At 38.4% G+C, this 18,900-nt stretch overlaps 1 protein-coding gene and 1 long non-coding RNA gene across 6 annotated transcripts in view; one reads left to right on the top strand and one right to left on the bottom strand.

The window, feature by feature from the left end:
- PDE5A (phosphodiesterase 5A) overlaps window positions 1-13,370 on the top strand; it is a 140,969-nt gene extending 127,599 nt beyond the window's left edge. For all 3 annotated transcript variants that reach the window (XM_040626273.1, XM_040626275.1, XM_040626274.1), the window contains exons 18-22: window positions 1,364-1,427; window positions 5,535-5,609; window positions 7,206-7,289; window positions 8,858-10,021; window positions 11,685-13,370. In XM_040626273.1, coding sequence (XP_040482207.1) covers window positions 1,364-1,427; window positions 5,535-5,609; window positions 7,206-7,289; window positions 8,858-8,995 — 361 coding nt within the window. In that variant the 3' untranslated portion in view covers window positions 8,996-10,021; window positions 11,685-13,370. The remainder of the gene's footprint in view (window positions 1-1,363; window positions 1,428-5,534; window positions 5,610-7,205; window positions 7,290-8,857; window positions 10,022-11,684) is intronic.
- A 2,421-nt stretch (window positions 13,371-15,791) lies between these two features.
- The window catches only part of LOC103661784, a 56,729-nt gene continuing 53,620 nt past the window's right edge, over window positions 15,792-18,900 (bottom strand). For all 3 annotated transcript variants that reach the window (XR_568262.2, XR_005833870.1, XR_568261.2), the window contains 3 exons: window positions 18,615-18,696; window positions 16,994-17,038; window positions 15,792-16,151 (listed from right to left, as the gene is read on the bottom strand). This is a non-coding gene — a long non-coding RNA (uncharacterized LOC103661784). The remainder of the gene's footprint in view (window positions 16,152-16,993; window positions 17,039-18,614; window positions 18,697-18,900) is intronic.

Here is an 18,900-nt window from a genome sequence, read left to right as displayed (position 1 = left end):
ACTTCATAGCCTCAGAATGTGTCTCATAACAGTGCCTTCGAAAAGCAGAGACCTGTGGGGGCGCCTGGCTGGCTCAGCGGGTAGAGCAGGACTCTTGATCCCGGGGTTATAAGTTCAAGCCCCACGTTGGGTGTAGAGATTACTTAAAAATAAAAATCTTTAAAAAAAAAAAACAAAAAAGAAAAGTATAGACATGCTCCTGTAGTTAGTGAACAGTTTATCCCAATAACAAAAAAGAAATCCAACCGCAGTTCCAAGTCTGCGCCTGGCCCCGATGCTCCGTCCTGCGTCCTACCCGAGGGACTGCTTGCGGAGAAGTCCTGACGGTCCCAGAGCTCAGTGTCGCCGTGCGCACTCATGTTTTCAGATTCTAGAGAAGCTCACCGAGGGGCACGGTCTTCTTTGGGGCAGGCAGTTTATACTGGCAAGCCTCGACGTCCTTCATGACAATGGGTTTACACGGTGATTAAAAATATCTCTGGTGTGCTTGCTTCTCCAGGAGTTGGTGGAAGAGGTCGAGGCGCAGCAGAAACGCACTTTGTGCCTTACACACTTAAGGAGAACGTGCTTTTAGGTTGGGTTTCCTGCAGGGATGAGGGATACAGTCCCTCACCACAAGTGTTTTTATATTACAGTGATGGCCTTTCTGCCTGTTCCTTCAGACAAAATTATTACACACAGGCACCTGGGTCCAACCCGGGAAAACACTGCGCCAAGCACAGAGGCGCTGTCACACGGTAGCTACACTGTTGAGTTCTAGAGCACCTTGCCATCGACGCCCGAGTCCAGCAGGGTTCTCACTGCTCTCACCAACAGAAAGACAGACATTGTCCTCTCATTTCCCTCTTTCTCTGGCAGATACTGTTTGTAAGTCAGAGCTTTTCACCTAAAAGTCACTACATGTGCTGAGTTCAGCATTAGGATGACTCGACGTAATTCTTGCTCTCCTGGGGATTCTATCAATAGGGTATCTGATGTTATCCTTTAATGGCTAATTATTAGTAACCAATGTGTTTTGATCTTACTATCACTGAGAATGGAATACCAAGGTGAAAAAAATAGTAATAGCACGCGAGTTTTTGTAATTTAGTAATTTCTCTCCCTGTGCCAATCTGGAGCTAAATGAGGCAGTTTTAGGGCAAATTCCAGCAGTTGTGTGGGCAACCAAAACAGTGACACTCTGCTGTCATTGAATCAGCCACACTTCCGTAGAAATTGTTTCGGTTTCTTTAGTCTTTATAAGCTGCCGTCTTCATAGCTTAGGGGACTTTAATTTAACCTTTTTACCAGTTAACTATTTACTGAGAGTATATAATTGCATAAAAAGTAACTCATAGCATTGGGCTTCTTTTTCCCCTAACAGAGCGATGCTGATGACAGCTTGTGATCTCTCTGCCATTACCAAACCCTGGCCTATTCAACAACGGGTATGTTGCTTGCTGACAGTAAAAGCAGGGACTAAAAAGTCAAAGTAAGAAAAGTCTGTATTCTAAAGGTAGCCTCGGAAGTATTTGTGGAACTTTTTATCTAGTTTTTAAGTGGTATAAAAAGCAGATAATTGGACATAAATAGGTTTCCTTTTTTAGAAGAGTCCTTAGCATGTACTAATATTTATACGATGTACTAAGAAAGAGAGCATCTGTATTAACACAGCAAAAATGTAGCTGTTGATAATCTTTAATTCCAGTACCGCTTCTGGCTCACTTAGAAATGTTTTTAGCACATTTTTTAAAATAACCTTGAAAAATAGAAGCAGCAAATTATTTTTCTTTTTATGATTTTTCTTTATGGTTAGCCTACGAGGCATGCCTCAGCTCTAAGTAGGCATTAATGAGTAGAACTTAAACATTTCCTGGGGCTTATAAATATAGGAAATGTTGATGTAAGGTGTCAGGAAGGATGTGATCAGGGCCTGTGGCGAGGAGGCTAGAAATATACCCTTCTCTCTAAATAAGTAACTGCCGTAATATTTTGCAGGGCCAGTAAAGGTCCTGCTGTACATAAAGGGATGGCTGTACCTACAATGATGTGTCTATTGTGTTTTTGGTTTTTGCAACTGCATTTTTAATCCTAAATGCACTACCCAAGACAGTCTGCTGCTGGTCAGGGCTCTGAGCTGCATGGTCATGGAGCCCAGTGACAGGTTCATCTCATGAAACACACATGCTGAGGAAACAAGACCAGAAATGTACTCTCCACGTGCCAAAGCTGACGTGCTGCAAGCACTCGGGAAAGGTGGTCTTCACAGACTGTCCTGCTCCGTCATAAATGGGACTATCTGCACATTTCCAAATAGGGAAGAGGATGGAAGAGGGAATTTGTCTTTTCATTTATCCTATCTTCTTAATCAGATTCCAAAAAGGTAGAGCCATGAGGTTGGGGTCCAGACATAAAAAGCAATACTATAAAGCCTGTATAATTAAAATAGTTTGGTATTGGTGACAGACCAGTGGAACACAATAGAGCATTGAGAATTGCATAGAACATTTAGTATATAATAAAGATAGCATTTCAAATAACTGTGGGGAAAAGAGAGTCTTTTTACGAAATAATCTTAGGGTGACTTTCCCATCTTCCATAACCAGATGGCAAAAAACAAAATTGGATGTACTTTGCATACTTAAATTCCAAATGGAGCATAAAGTTCAATGTAGAGAATTAAACCATAGAAGTACTAAATAAAAACATCTGTGGATTCTTCTATAACTTTGGAGTGAGAAAACTTGCCTAACTATGGCTCAGTATGCAGAAACAACGGAAAAGATAAATTTGATTACATAAAAATGAAAAAAATAAACTTTTGCATGGGAAAAGACACTATAAGCAAAGTAAAAGTCAATGAGAAACTGGTAAAAATATTTGCAACTTATATTTCATAGTTAATACCCCATTATTAAAGAACTGGTAAAAAATAGAGAAGAAAAAGGACAACAACCCTACAGAAAAATGGGCCAAAAAATTGAACAAAAAGTTGATGAAATATGAATGGCTCTTACTCATTTGCAAAGGTCCTCAGAACCTCATTCATAAGCAAAAATGCAAATAAAACTTGACTGACCCAAAAAAGCTTGTATAGAATCTCGTAACAGCTGTATTCCTAATACAGTAGTATTATCTGTGGCAGACACGTTCCAAGACCCCCAGGGGATGTCTGAAACCACAGAGAGGACTGAACCCTTCTATATACTATGGTTTTTCCTATATGTACATAACTGTGATAAAGTTTAATTTATAAATTAGGCACAGTAAGATTAACAACAATAACTAATAATAGAACAATTCTAACAATATACTATACTAAAAGTTATGTGAATGTGGGGCCTCTCTGTCTCTTATTATATTGCACTCTCCCGCCTTCTTGTGATGATGGGAGATAATAAAGTTGAGAGGTAGTGGGGTGCATGACAGAGGCATTGGGATGTAGCGTTAGGCTACTGGTGAGTTTCTGACCGTATATCAGATGGAGGAACATCTGCTTCTGGACTGGGGTTAACCCCGCGTAACTGAAACCATGACAAGCAAAACTGGGGGTAAGGGAGATTACTGTAGTCAGGACTAGAAACAACCCAAACATCGATCAGCAGGAGGATAGCTAAACATATTGTAGTATATTCCTTATACAGTGGGGTGCCGCTCAGCAATAAAAAGAAACTCACCACCGACACGTGCAACAACCGGGACGAGTCTCATACACACTATACTGAGCAAAAGAAGCCGGACACAAAAGAATACGACCTGTGATTCCATTTACATGAAGTTCTAGACTAGGCAAAACTAATCTCTGGTGAAAGAAATAAAATAGTGATTGTGAGGGGAGGGAGGAAAGAAGGGGCAGGAACTGACTGAGAAAGGTCATAAGGGCGATAAACGGAGTCTGTATCTCGGGCGGCGTATTTGCTACATGGTTATATGCATTTGTCAATACGGTGAACTCACGATCTCTGCGATTCACAGTATGTAAATTCTACTTCCTCAAAAAAAAACAACACTGAGATACCATTTCTCACTTGTTGAGTTGGCAAAATCCAAAGGTTTTAGGATATAGTCTGTTGGGGAAGTTGAGGAAAAACAAGGAATGCAAAATATTATAACTCTTCGGAAGTTTATAAATACACATATTCATGTACCATTAATTCTAGGAATTTTATCCCAAAGATATGCTGGAAAAAATATAAAAAGATATTTATACCAGGGTATTCACTTTAGTGCTTTCTATAATGGCAAAGGCCGGAAGTAACCCAAATATTCATCAGCAGGGCACTGATTGAATAATTTATAGTACATTTACACAGTGAGTTCTATGCAGCTTTGTAAAAAGAAATGAGGATTATTTATATCCTACTATGGAGTGATTACAAGAATGTATTTTTAAGTGAAAAAAGCAAGGTAGAGAAAAAAGTATATTATACTCTACCATTTATCTAAGAAAAGGGTAAAATATGAATAAATGTACATATTTGCTTCATATATTTAAAAACCCAGGATTAACCAAAAAAAAGCTAATGATTCCCAATAAGGGAAGGAGGGACTTAGGGAAAAGAAATCGAAGCTAGAGTTGCTGAGTGTACTGCTTTTGTAGATGTAACTTTGGAACCATGTAAATCATTTTTAAAATTATAACATTGAATTTTAAGTATTCCTAAGCCTTGAAAGTAAAGTGAAACAAACCTGATTTTGGTTGCAAAGCCATACTGAAAGGAATATTTCATTCCAAGTGACATTAAAACAACAATTTGACCATGTATCTCTAATGGGATGTACACTAAAAACAAACAGGAATTACCAAAAAAGGCTTTAAAACTGTCTTCAGTACTCTTATTATTAGTGGTAATTCTGCATAGATATTCAATCACTGTTGTAGATGATGTGGGATAAACGCAAATAAAAAATTGTATTGATATTGTTGAGAGCCAGGATCGTCAGCGTAAGTAGAAAGGTAAAGGCGGATAGGTTGGGCAGAAATGTCGTAGTCCTGAATTTGAACTGAAATGTTGTATGAATTTCTGTTGCGTCCTAGCTCCATCCTCTAAAAGGGCTTAAAAATAATGAGCAACCTGGTAGTAATGAACAAAACTGGTGCCCATATTGAGCTTTCTGAGTACCTCAATTTAAAGGAACAGGGGCTCCAAAGGAAAATTTTTGAAAAGAGGAGGAACATGGAGATTAAAATAAATTTAAAAGGCATATCCATCAATCACCATATACACCCCTGTGTTGATACTGTTTTCCACAGCACCTGGTATAACAGGTGCTTAACAAATACCTCATTGATCGTGCACACAGATGGGCACACACTGCCTTTTCCCCATGTGTTGCTTTTTTCCGCCTAATTACAGGTTATAAAGTCTAGCCTTTGTGATTAGGCACATATTTAAAAGCAAACAAAATATAATTTCTATTACCCATTATTGTTTTATTATCATTTTACTGATGTGGTTGAAAGCTAGCTTTGATGGATATTATTATCTTTATTCAAAGTCTCTACAGACTTAAATGCTTTTAATTGCCAAAACTTAATCGGTTATTTATTTCAGATAGCAGAACTTGTAGCGACTGAATTTTTTGACCAAGGAGACAGAGAGAGAAAAGAACTCAACATAGAGCCTGCTGTAAGTATGAGACCTTGTTGGTAGGAATTATTCAAAGACACTTGTTTAGTGTAGACTTCTTATACTTTCTATGGGATCTTAGGAACACAATTTATTTTCATTTTAGTTTTTAAAACATTTTTCTCATTAAAAGAATTATATGTGTTTATTACAGAAAACATAAGCAGGGACACCTGGGTGGCTCAGTCATTAAGTATCTGCCTTGGGCTCAGTCGTTAGGCGGTCTGGCTTTGCCTGGGATCGAGTCCTGCATCAGGCTACCTGCTCGGCGGGGAGCCTGCTTCTCCCTCTCCCTCTGCTGCTTTCCCTGCTTGTGCGTGCTCTCTCTCTCTGTCAAATAAATAAATAAAATCCTAAAAAAAAAAACATAAGCAAATAAGACAAAAAGACTCTATGGGTCATCATATTGTACCTACTTTTTTGTAATTTGTTTTTTCTATTTAAATACGTAAGCTATTTTGGTCCTAATGCTTCTATGTGTATTATTTACAATGATCACATGAAATAGACAGAACTATAGTTTGCCTACTTCCTTTGGTGTCATGTCTGCAATGTTCACTATGACCAGTAGCACTTTGATAAATGTCTATGTTGCTAATGTTTTCTGTGCCTTTTTCATTATCTTGTTAGGATAAATTCCCAGAATTGCTGTGTTGAAGGGCACAGATTTTTTAAAGGTTTTTGATACATACCACCTTTTTTACGTAAAGTATGGATCTCACAAACAAGAAAAAGATTCTTCTCAAACCACTTCTGGCTTTTTTGGAATGAGTTTTTCCTGAAAATGAAGCATAGAGTCTTCTTTTTTTTCAATTCAAATGGACATTTATTAAGCCCATATTAAATGGGACATGGTCATGACCTCCCCTCTGTGTGCAGTTCCGTCCACTCAGCTCTCTAGCCTCAGCTGGGCACATCCCGTGTCTCACTAGCTTTTCACAACGGCTCGGCGTCCTCTAACGTAATGGTAGGCTCATTCAGAGGCTCAGAATCCTCCTCAAAAGTGGTGGGTCGCAGAGTGAGGATCCCAGCTAATGGGGAATTTGCTTCATTTAAACAAGCACTGAGACAGACTCATTGCTTCCCATGGCGGTGCTGGGCTCGTCTGGTGCTCCAGCCATGACCTCCTGGGAGTAAGCAGAGTGACATCTGCATAATCGTCACTCAGAAAGCTCGCTGCATGAACTGAATTGTAATCAGCTGTGGCCTCGGTGGCTTCTTCCACAAGCTGAGGCTGCGCGACTCCACATCAATAGACAATTCAAAGCTGTGTGTTCTCCAAATACACGTCGGTGGTCAGCTCTGGGTCAGTGGTTGACTCTAGATTAGTGATCAGTTCCGAGGCTAGTGTGGGAAAAGTCAGCCAGGATGAACAAGGCAGTGAGGATCGGGGCCTCCCCGAGCCCGGTGCTGGCAGGGAGTGCAGGAGACTTGCGGGGGAAGGAGACAGGCAAGTATCTGGCCTTCCTCAGCTAACCCAGTGATTCATGTTTTTGGAGACAACTTGCATTGTGTTCTTTAAGTAAATGCAGGTGTGTGTGTGTGTGTGTGTGTGTGTGTCTGTGTCTGTGTCTGTTTCTGTGTTTGTCTTTTCAGGATCTAATGAACAGGGAGAAGAAAAACAAAATCCCAAGTATGCAAGTTGGGTTCATAGATGCCATCTGCTTGCAACTATATGAGGTATTTATATGAACGCACTAGACTTGCTAAACTTAAGAACTGTGTTATGAATTAAAACCTCAAGTAAATTGAAGCGATTAACTCTAGGCTTTTCTTTTCTCTTCTTTTTTTGCTGATGAACATGCTGTTTGCATTGAATAAGGAACACATTTTATATTGGATCTTTCTCAAGAACTTTGATCTGTTGAGTGCCTGCTCTGAGCTAGGCCCTAGCAGACTGATGTAGGAACACTAAAAAGCATTATATGCCAGTGTTACTTCAGGACGGATGCTGTGCACACTCTGTCAGCATATTCTTTTAAGTTGAGGCCTAAATAAAGAAAAAAGTTGTCCAACCTTTTCTCATCGTATGGTGTAGCTTTAATATCGTTAAAGTTTTTATGAGGATGTAAAGGAGATAGTTGGACAAATATTACAAGTTCCCACTTCCTTATACCTGCTGGCTTGGGATTTTGATTTTTTAGGTAAGGATATTCTCCCTAAAACATCCAGTTTGCTGGTTTAGATGCTTATGCCCAAAGTACAGAAAGTAGACAATAGCCTTGTTTTAAAAGTTTAAATAGGAAACTCTCTTAAGTTTTAATTATTTAGGAAAACCGCATTTATCATAGAGCTATCACAGAATGTCAAGACTCAAAGAAACCCTAGAATCTTCTAATCCAGACATTTCACAATTCGGTAACTGTTTTATCCTACATTTCATATGTGTGCAAGGATTTACTTCATTCGGATCTGCTGTTAAATTCTAAGTAATATTGATATGTACTTTTACTATTAGTTATTACAGAAATAATAATGTTCTCATTGTACAAAACTCAGAGAATTATAATTCCACTACTCAGGCAACTACTGTAAATATATTCGTGTATATGCTTTATGAAATTGTCATATTCTTCCACTTAACAAATTTGCTTTCTTGTAATTCATAATACATCATAATGTATATTTTTCCATGTCATGTGTTTCTGTGATATTTTTAAAGGATGCAAAATAGTAACATAGTATACCCAACCCTGTTGGTGGGTATTTAAAGTTATTTTCAGAGTTTCTCTATTACAAAGAAACCTGCAGTGAACATTTTTGTATCTAAATACGTATGGTACTATAATTGGTACATAATAATACCATAGAGAATTATAAATTAATCTTTATTATGATCTTGGATACAAGTCTATTTAAGTACATTGTATAAAACTACTTTATAGAAAAACACAAAAACGACACCATTCCCGATACAGTCACACTTCGGGAGAGCCATCTGTACTACCAAAAAGCAAAACTTACTGTTTCCCCGCAAAGCGGGTTCCATACAGATCTGTCTCTATCATAACTCAATAAGGTTACTTTGAGTGTGTGTGTATGCTCTCTCAGCACATACTCCTTGTCTGTACAAATTAAGAGAGATCAATCATAAATGATCTGCATATTCGTTCACACACCTTGTGAAAGCCCAACAGTGGGCCTGCTGGTGAAATGAGTGTAGATTGTGGCCCTTAGGGATAGGCCTGGGGAAGAGGGCTTATCTTCTGGATGCTTTCTAGTTGTTTGCTCTCTTTTTCCCTCTTAAGGCCCTGACGCATGTATCAGAGGACTGTTTCCCTTTGCTGGATGGCTGCCGAAAGAACAGGCAAAAATGGCAGGCTCTTGCAGAACAGCAGGAGAAAACGCTGATTAATGGGGAGAGCAGCCAGGCCAAGCGGAACTGAGCGGCCTGTTCGCACCGAATTCAAGTTTACAGACGGTGTATTCGGCAGTATGTCTAGTTTTGCTATACACTGTACAGATCGAGTGTATACTTTGCCACTGCTGTATTTTTATTTTTGCACAACTTTTAAGAGCACAGCATGAAATGTTTTTAGGGGACTCTTACCTATTTTCTGTATATTTGTTTCATGCCACTGATCTGAGTTTCTCAACGACACCCACTCACTCCTAGTACACAGATAAGAGCTCTGTTTGTGATATTTTGTGTACTGCAAAGTGCAAGTGAAAATTCTTGCACTGACTTGTTTTTTGTTGTTGTTTTTTGGGCTTGGGGGGTTTTGTTTTTTGGTTTTTGCTTGGGGATTTTAAATAATTGTTTTTGTGTTTTCTGAATTGCCAATCTTTTAAAGAATGTTTGGAATCTTTCCATTCTCAAAAATAGTCTAGGAGCAAATTGAATGTATTCTGTGACATTTAAAACCTTCATTGGAAAGAGAAAAGTGCTGGCCTAGTGGATTTTAAGGGGAAAGGATAATATCTGTCAACAATGTATTACTTTAACAAAAAAAGTTAAAACTCTGAAACTAATGGCAAGAACTATCAGGCAGTATTGTAAAGAAAAGGTATAGTTTAATTGATTTGCTGTTTTTGTTAGTGAGCAGGAAGGGGAGAACTCTTTCATTTCAGTACATACGTCTATCCAAAGATTACCCGTAAAATCGTTTCCGTTTACCCTATCTGATGGAGCGGGGGAAACCTTAGGAGAAGACACCGATTTCACAGACTTCCTGTCATTGACTTTGCTGAGGAATGGGTGTGATCGAGAAATGGAATGGCCATGTCTATCTGTCAGTGAAGGGAAACATTCTGTTGGAAGATTCTTCTGAGAGTCAGTGTTTAGAACATTGAATTTCCTTTTTAAAATAACTTCCTTATCGTTTTCCTTACAAATCATAGTTTATAAGTGAACAGTGTAAGTCTCGACAGAAAACGGAGAATAAAAGTGATAATTGGAGCATTGACCTGAGGTGAGATATGACTGCAGATAAAAGGTAAAATGAATCATTATTTTTCTTTGTCAAAGGAAATATAGAGAATAGTTTTAATTGTATAAATAGCACAGAGCTATCCTTGATACTGGGGTCAAAAATTAAATTGAGGAAGCAGAAAGGTAAGAAAGCTGAGGCCCGAATAACACTTAAGAGTACTGAGTTTGCATTTAAGTAACTGCCCTATTTCAGTTTATAGGACTAGTGGACTCAAAGTCACAGAAGTGTGGGTGTGTGCACTGAATGCTGACCCTGGGCTGATAGGTATTCGTATTTACTTCTCAGAGCTTTTAGCACATTTAGAAAATGTTAACATTGTCTTAGATTTGAGCCCATTTGAGTGGGTTCCCACTGATCCTGTGTACCATGAATACACATTTATTCATTATTGGAGGAGGAGATACCAAATCGAGCAGGAAGCAAAAATCTGTCCCAAACATATGGGAATGCTTAGACTCAGGGAAAGTAGGAAGAGAGGCGTTTGTCTGATTTGTTAACCACGAAAAAAAGTTTCTGAGTTTCCGTCACTAAACTGGGAAGAAAATCTCTTGGGGACACGGTGCAGCATCCTCAAAGTAACTTCCACTAAACACATTGTTTCCCATTCATATTGTTTTTTCCCTAAACTGCCTAAAATTCAACATATTCATTACGTTTTTAAAATTCTGAGTGAATCTTACATAAGGTGATTTTATTCTTACCATTCAGGTAAAAAAAAAAAAAGCAAAACAAATTGCATTGCCATTACTTTACAGTGGTAAAGGCGAGTCTAGGAATTTACCAACTGTTGCTGTATGTATAATTGTTGTAATACTTGTATTTTCAGGATGTTACTTGATTTTTATTTGATGTCATGTAGGTGAGATCTATAAAGTTGCCTCTTGGTGGCACTGGTGTGTAAATTACACAAGCTGTCACTAAAATGCCGTATCTATATACTGGTGTACACCTATACATGCATGCGTAATTCCTTAGTATAGAAAAACTGTTTCAAGAATAGCAGTCTTTAGTAACCTTTTTATCATACACCTTGTGATTTAGCAGTTATGCTAAAATCTGTAATCATATACTTTAGTAGTTTGTCTAGACCCATCTAATAGGTCACTGAGATGTATGGAGGTTTTGTCTGTGTGTCATTTTAACAAGCAAGAAGATAATATGTAGATTAGAAATTGTTTGGTTTACCTTTAGATAATGGTTTATTTTACTTTACTAGTTTAGCAATTAAAAGAAGTTGGGTAGCACCATGCCTATATTGTTGGAAGTTTTAGTTCTTACGGAAGAAGAGTGCTTCTTAAGGACCAGTTAGTTGCTTCAAATAATTTTTACTTTTAAGGAAAATCATTCCATACATAGATTATCTGGTACATGGGCACAAATCAAAGCTTTTGTTCTTATGTGAATATTTTTTTTCCAGTATCTTACCAAGTTGGAAAAAATATATTTATAGTCCTTTTTCCCCTGCTCTATATTTATGTTACCCATAACCAGTAAGAAGTTGTTCTTTTTCTAGATTAAAGTTGTTATAGTTATAGCTGAATGACATGCCATTGATTTCAATTTTCAGCCCAAAAAGTGCCCACTATTTTACTAAGTTGTTAAAAAATGTGTATAAAATTGCCCGGCCTTATATTTTTCACAGGATTGGCCCTCACCAGTCACAGTCCTGTGTGAACTTGTGTGAGTCACTTAACCTCTGTTTGGGCCAAGCCTCTGTCTTCGAGGAGGATGTCACAGAAGGCAGCCACTGCGTCAGCCCTAATGGGCCCTGGAGACCACTGTCAGAAGCGGGATATTGGGCTACAGAACACGGTATCTAATCCCACATGTCACTTCCTATGCTTTGAAGAATGAAAAAAAGACAATACATTTATTTGGTTTCTCATGCAGATCACTAGTGAGTATGAGATTTTGAGTACCTTGCCTCAAGGTACAAACTCTGGAAAGTGATGTTGTCACCACTGATTTCTTAATTGTGAAGAATAGTTTCCTTAGATAAGAGTACTGAGATTAGAAAGTGTGTGAAAATATACTGGAAATCTTGGGTTCTGGGAGGAAACAGATCTATTCTTACGTAGCAGTAAAGTGCCTTTACTTTCAGCATAGAGCACAAATGTTAGACCTACTCCAATTTGATTTTCAATATTTCTGTTTTTCACCAGATTTTACTCCTAACACTTGATAGGTCATCACAAGCAGTGCTGTTGTTTTGTTCTGTTTTGTTTTGTTTACACGATTGATTTTAAGATGAGAGGAGGGAAGGGTATAATTGCTGTTCCTCTCCTGTGAACGACTGTAGTTGAAATCAGGTGGTATAATTGAATTGCTCAGTATCAGACATGCGACAGTCCACCCTTTATTGAGTCCCTGCGACCTGCCAGGCACTGTGCTCCACCGCGGAGACAGAGCAGTGACCTCAAGGAGCCCACAGTCTGCGAAAACGGCTAGATAAGAGACTTACCAGATTCTGACCCTGCCAACTGAACCTGAAAATATAGGGTACATTATATCACTTGCATTGTCATCTATAATATATGTATTATATACAGTTTTCCAAGGGCCTTCTTTTTTTCCCCCCAAGGACCTTCTTTACCTGGAATTTACTAAGAATTCATCAGTGAATATCCTGTCTTCTTACAAGTATGAATCATTTAGCCTATTGATAGCTTAAAGAACACATTATGTAAGGAGTCATGTGTTCCACTATATAGAGTTTTTTTCCATATGCTAGGCAGGTAGAGATTACTCAGAGTTCTTTTAGATTGTTAAATTGTGCACAGTTTTGGACCCCTTCTGCTCCCCTACAGGGGGCAAGGAAGAAAGTATTAAAGCTCACTTCACCCTTCCATATGTTTCTCAAAAGCCTGTGTAAACGTGTCTTAATAAATGTTGTTGAAAGCAGTGTAAATAGTTGAAAATATAAATTTCTATTACAGTTTAAGAAAAGAAAACCTTATGAATCATCACTAGCCACTGTTGATATCTATTTGTATTCTTATACCTTTTTCAATATATTTGAACAAATATATAGTTTCTGGCACTATTTTTGTACTAGGATAAAGGAGTTACTATGTATATTATGTTTAGCTTTTAAGTCCTTTTAAATAATTGTGAATGTTGATTTCTTGTCTTTCCTCTCCCCCACCATGAGAACCATTTCCGATGACTCTTCTATGACAAAATCACTTTAAAGGAACACCTTCCCCACCTATGATTCCCCATAAAATCAAGAGATGGTCAGGGTGGTCTTCTGTTGTGCAAACTCTTCACCTGTCAGTTGTTTACTCATTTTGCTATGCTTTGTAAAAATAAAAAGAATGAACAAGTAGGTATGAGTCTTGTGTGATTATTAGGGGAATTTTAGGCAGGGAGAATGGGCCCTGTGGTTTGAGAGACTTTAGGCAAGCTAACCTGTGGTCATATTAGCTGAAAAAATGTGATTTAATCAAGTCCTTTCCTTAACCAAGACTCCTCTCAGTAAGAGTCTTCTTTGTATTAACATCCTTTGCTACAAATCTGAGGGCAACATTTTCCATACCTTCTTCACTTCAAGTTCCCAACAGCTCCATGGAGGGTGATTATTACTGGTCTCCTGTTGCAGGACGAGCTAAGGCATAGGAGTTCCATACTTGCCAAAGGGCATGAGCTGGATTCAAGCCCAGACCAGTCTAGTTTCAAAGCAGGTATTTATTCCATTTAATTCTCTTTTTGAATTTTAATTGCAAAAGGTCTTAAAACCATTCTTAGTGGATCAAATGGGCTATCTAGAAGCATGAGAGGTAAAATTTCCCTTACCTGGCAGATTTGCTTTTGTTTGGGTTTTTACTGTTAACATTCCTGGAGTTCATCTGATCATAGCTGATGTCAGGCCTTCACAGAACCCGATACCGCCATGCTTCCGCACTGGTAATGTAGAGGCGTGGAGGTATCATTAAATTCCGAATTTTTGATTCACCATTTAGTCTTGCCACTAGACAAGCCCTCTTCACGTGGAACAGAATATTTAGGCTATGCCTAATTCACAAAACTAAAGACAAAAACGAAATGAAAGCTCACGTAAAACAGTAGTTTAGATCTCCTGACCACTAGGGGGAGCCAGAGTTTCTGATTATTTAAAGAAGTAATCCCCCACTGGCTACAATGAATAAAACTGCTTTTTAAAAAATTTTTACTAGCTAAAGAAAAGCAAAATGGAAATAATCAATAGAGAATTAATTCTTGCTTACTGCTCTTTGATCGATGATCATTTCATTAAGATGTTCTCCAAACAATAACTGATCATCTGAAGTCTCTGATAGACTCAAGATTCCATCCACGGAGACATCACCCCTTTTTGTAGAAAAAGGAAGCATTTGACAACTCTCTTGAATTCACGTTCTTGCATTAGCTGTGCTGCTTTCTCAGCAAACAGGGATTCCTATGTTTGATATATGCAAATGTCAGGATATGATTTTCTATTTTTAAGGTACAGGACATTAAATTAAACTCTTTGAACTTACAGAGAATAGTCTCTGATTGTAAGCTACACTCAGCCTTGGCAAACAAAGAACTATGTTTCCAGTTCACAAACCACTTTTTCAAAATAAACGTTCACAAAAGTTATGAATGGAATCAAAGTAATTATTTGAAACCAAAAGAAATCGAATTAAATGGCATGCATGATTTTTCTCTCTGGCTTGCATCATTTTAAGAGAGTGTGTGTGTGTGTGTGTGTGTGTGTGTGTGTGTGTGTAAAATATACAGGAACTAAGTTGACTTTCTCAATCATCAGACAGCAATCCCAACGGCACTTTTTAGGATTCCTCTTTCTAAATTGCCATGTAAGGGACAAGTTTGCATGGCCAAATGGCAGGGGGGGAAGCAATAAACATACTGTCACAATAGCTTTCAACCTTTATATCTCCAATATTCATTACTTTTAAAACCGTGTTTCACTTCTTATCACTGTTTCTCCTTACCCAATAGGAGTGTTTGTAGGCTTTATCTAACACCGATCTAACATACGCCTGTGAGAAACAAGCTTCTCAGGGACTCCTGGGTGGCTCAGTTGGTTAGGCATCCGCCTTCGGCTTAGGTCATGATCCCTGGGTCTTGGGATCGAGTGCCACTTTGGACTCCCTGCTCAGCAGAGAGCCTGCTTCTCCCTCTGCCTGCAGGTTCCCACCACTCATGCCCTCTCTATCTCTCTGACAAATAAATAAAATCTTTAAAAATTAATTTAGAAAAAGAAAGAAACAAGCTTCACCCTTTACCAACCCACTCTCTGAAATTCAGGAATTCTCTGGTCTCACTGATCTGCCTAGCGCAAGGAGGAAAGGCATAAAATGGTCAGCAACTGCCTCAGCTACAAGGGCTCGCTCACACTCTTTCTGTCACCTGTGCACACAAGCCAATAGGAGTAGTTTCTAGGGGTGCTCTACTCAATCAGTTAGCATAAGTTATAAATTCTTTGGGTGATGAAGGGAAGACTGTGTCCTATCATTATTCCCTCTTTCTTGAAACCCCTGTTTCTCTTTTTCCTATTCTAGCTCCGTCCCCTAGGCCTTCAAACACATTTGAATCTCCTGTGGCCCTAAGAACACCTGTAATAATCACACAGCCCTCCTAAGCTACCAGCATCTCTGCATCTTTCTTGTACTTTGAAGGTACCCAACAACAAATATTGAGTAAAGAATAGATTTCCATACTTTGCCACCTGACATAAAGTTGAATTTTTTTAATAAAGAAAGGGGAAAGTAATTCCAGTGAAGGGAAACAAAAATTAATACAGAATTTTTAGAAATTCTCAGTTGGACAAGAGGTGAAATTCAAGATGAAAAAACAAGCTGAACAAAACAATTTCTTAGGAAAAAATATTTGTTTTCTCCTGGGAAAATTAAGTTAGCTATCAGACTTTCATTAATAAATTGATAATCATTAGTGCCATTACTCCAAGTGGGAGTTTTGCCATATTGCTACAAACCAAGGAAAATTCATGAAGGCTAGAGGCCAGTGATGTTACAGAGAATATAAGATTTACACTTAAAAATAAGCAACAGTTTGCATTTCCACCAACAAGTGTTAAGGGAGTGCTCCTTTCCCCTCATCCTCGCCAGCTGGTGCAGCCGCTCTGGAAAACAGTATGGAGGCTCCTCAAAAAGTTAAAAATACAATTACCCTACAACCTAGCAATTGCACTTCCAGGTATTTATCCAAAGGTTACAAGCACAGTGATTCAAACGGGCACACAACCCCCCAATGTTTACAGCAGCAATGTCCACAATAGCTAAAATATGGAAAGAGCCCAGATGTCCATCAACAGATGACTGGATAAAGATGTGGTGTATAAATATGACGGATGCTACTCAGCCATCACAAAAGTGAAACCTTGCTCTTTGAAATGATGTGGATGGAGCTTATTTCATTTATGCCAAGTGAAATAAGTCAGTCAGAGAAAGACAATTACCATATGATTTCACTCATGTGCAGTTTAAGAAACAAAACAGATGAACATAGGGGAAGGAAAGGAAAAATAAGATAAAAACAGAGAGGGAGGCAAACCGTAAAAGACTCTTAGCTATAGGGGACAAACAGCGTTCCTGGAGGGGAAGTGGGTGGCGGGATGGGATAATTGGGTGATGGGCATTAAGGAGGACAAGGGATGTAATGAGCACTGGCTGTCATATGCAAATGATGAGTCACTAAATTCTACTCCTGAAACTAATAATACACTACATGTTAACTAAATTGAATTTAAATAAACAATTTAAAAAAATAAAAATAATAAATAAATAAGCAAACAAAGGTCAGCAGAAGATGTTCATTCATTCACAAATAGTGATTCTCTACTACGTATCCAGCTGGAGTAAACTAAACAAGCATGGCCTCACAGAGCTTCTAGCCCAGTGCAGGCTACATACAAGGGAGTTATATCTGTCCGTGCATTGAGGGTGAGGAGTGGAGGGTACTTACTTCCAACCTGAGGGTTCACAGTTGGCTTCCTTAAGGGTGTGATATCTGGTTTAGCCATGTGAAAAGGAAGAAGAACATTTCAGGCAGAAGAAACAATATGTGTGAAAATCTAAAAGTAGCAGACTAGAGAAGTTGAAAGTCTTCCCACTATTTATTTAAATACTTATTAGTTTTATAATTATGAATGATGAAGATTAAAATTATTTATAAAGTATTAATATAGTACTTAAATATAAATATTATATATAATACATAAATATTTATAAATGTATTCCGGGGATGTACTGTATGGTGACTAACATAATATAATAAAAAAACATTAAAATAAAAAAATTTATAAATGTATAAATAAAGCAAATGTGCTTTAATAAATGTATATTTGAACTCTTAAGAAAGAGAACTCCCCAGAGGCCAAAATAAAGCTAATTGAAAAATCAGTCAGCATGTGAACTGATACTATGTCAGACCTAGGAATATTCGCAGACCAAATCATGAAGGGGGTTTAATACCCACCCAAGCAGAAAACAGGGTATTTGGGTACTGGCTCTCCAAGTTAAGGCTGAAATCTTTGAAGAGTTATGCCCTCAACAAACATTAAGATGAGGGGTGAGGGGGTTAAGGGGGGGCAGAAGAAATCCACTCGGAGACACAGGAAAACAAAGGAAGCATGCTTGTCTTAATCTGGGCTAATAATAACATTGGGTCCATCTTCATTAACACAGATTTGATGTTTGAATATGACCCAGGACTACCCAAGTTAGATTGTAATCACAGAAGAAATCTCAGGCCAATAATATCCCTGGACACCTGACAAAAGCAAAGGTAAAATGTCTTTGGAAGAACATAACCCCAAATAGACCCATAAAATTTCTATAGAAATTATGCCACTAAGACAAATTCATAATTCATCATTGCAAAACACACGAGGAAGCAATTCACAGTGCATGAAGTCAGAAGCCACAAGACTAGGATCAGATCCCCAAGAAATTCACACAATAGAGCTCTTTGATAGAGGCTGTTAGAAGAAATCATTAATACCTCATTCTTGTATTTCCAAACGAAGGAACACCCCTAAAACAATATCCTTAGCCTCTTGTTCCGCCTCTAACACAACTCAGATACCCAATTGGAGGGTGACAGCCACATCACTCCACAGCCCTTAAATGGGTGAAGTACATCTAATAAAAAGCAGTGAATGCTGGGGATTTCTTTTCTTTACCTTTCTAATCCTGATCCAATATAAGTCGAAAATCCTAGTTAAGTGTCTGGATATGTGTCCTGTCTCAAGATCTAACCTTCTGAAGGGGTGGGGTTGAGGCAGGGAATGTTAGCAAGCCCATATAACCATGGCATGTTCTCCAACCTATACATTTTCTTCAAACACCTTATTTACTTAACCATCTCCACAAAGCTCCACACCAGCCAGCATCACAAGGTTTTCTCAGAGCGCTATGCCCGTCTCCTGTAAGGTATTTCTAGACTGTTGTTCTGCAATATCAATGGGCCTTTTCAATCAATGGCCTCTCCTGCTTCTGATCAATGTGGTAAATCTGCTTTCCCGAGTCTGTCATAGGCCGCTCGAGAGACGTAATGTAGAAGTCAGAACATTCTTCTTACGCACCTGCTAGTGGCTGTATAGGAGGCGGGAGCGAAGTCAACATTGAAGGAGATCCCATTTTAGGGAGGAATGCAGTAAATATGGCCTAAAGAGTTCAAGAAAAGCATAGTTGTGAGATATGTTGTCCTATTTTGCATTACCAAATTCTGAAAAGCAAATTTAACAAGACCAGAAACTATCATTCATATTTTTCTTCTGCTGATTCTAAGACTCGCATTTATGCTGATCATCACCTGATGGTCGTCGGCTCGTTGACAGGAATCACAGGCAGTACAATGGATGTGGCAGT

Source organism: Ursus maritimus, unplaced genomic scaffold (genome assembly GCF_017311325.1).
Source record: "Ursus maritimus isolate PB19 unplaced genomic scaffold, ASM1731132v1 scaffold_11, whole genome shotgun sequence".
Classification (NCBI taxonomy): domain Eukaryota; kingdom Metazoa; phylum Chordata; class Mammalia; order Carnivora; family Ursidae; genus Ursus; species Ursus maritimus.
This window is presented reverse-complemented; position numbering and strand designations above follow the sequence as displayed.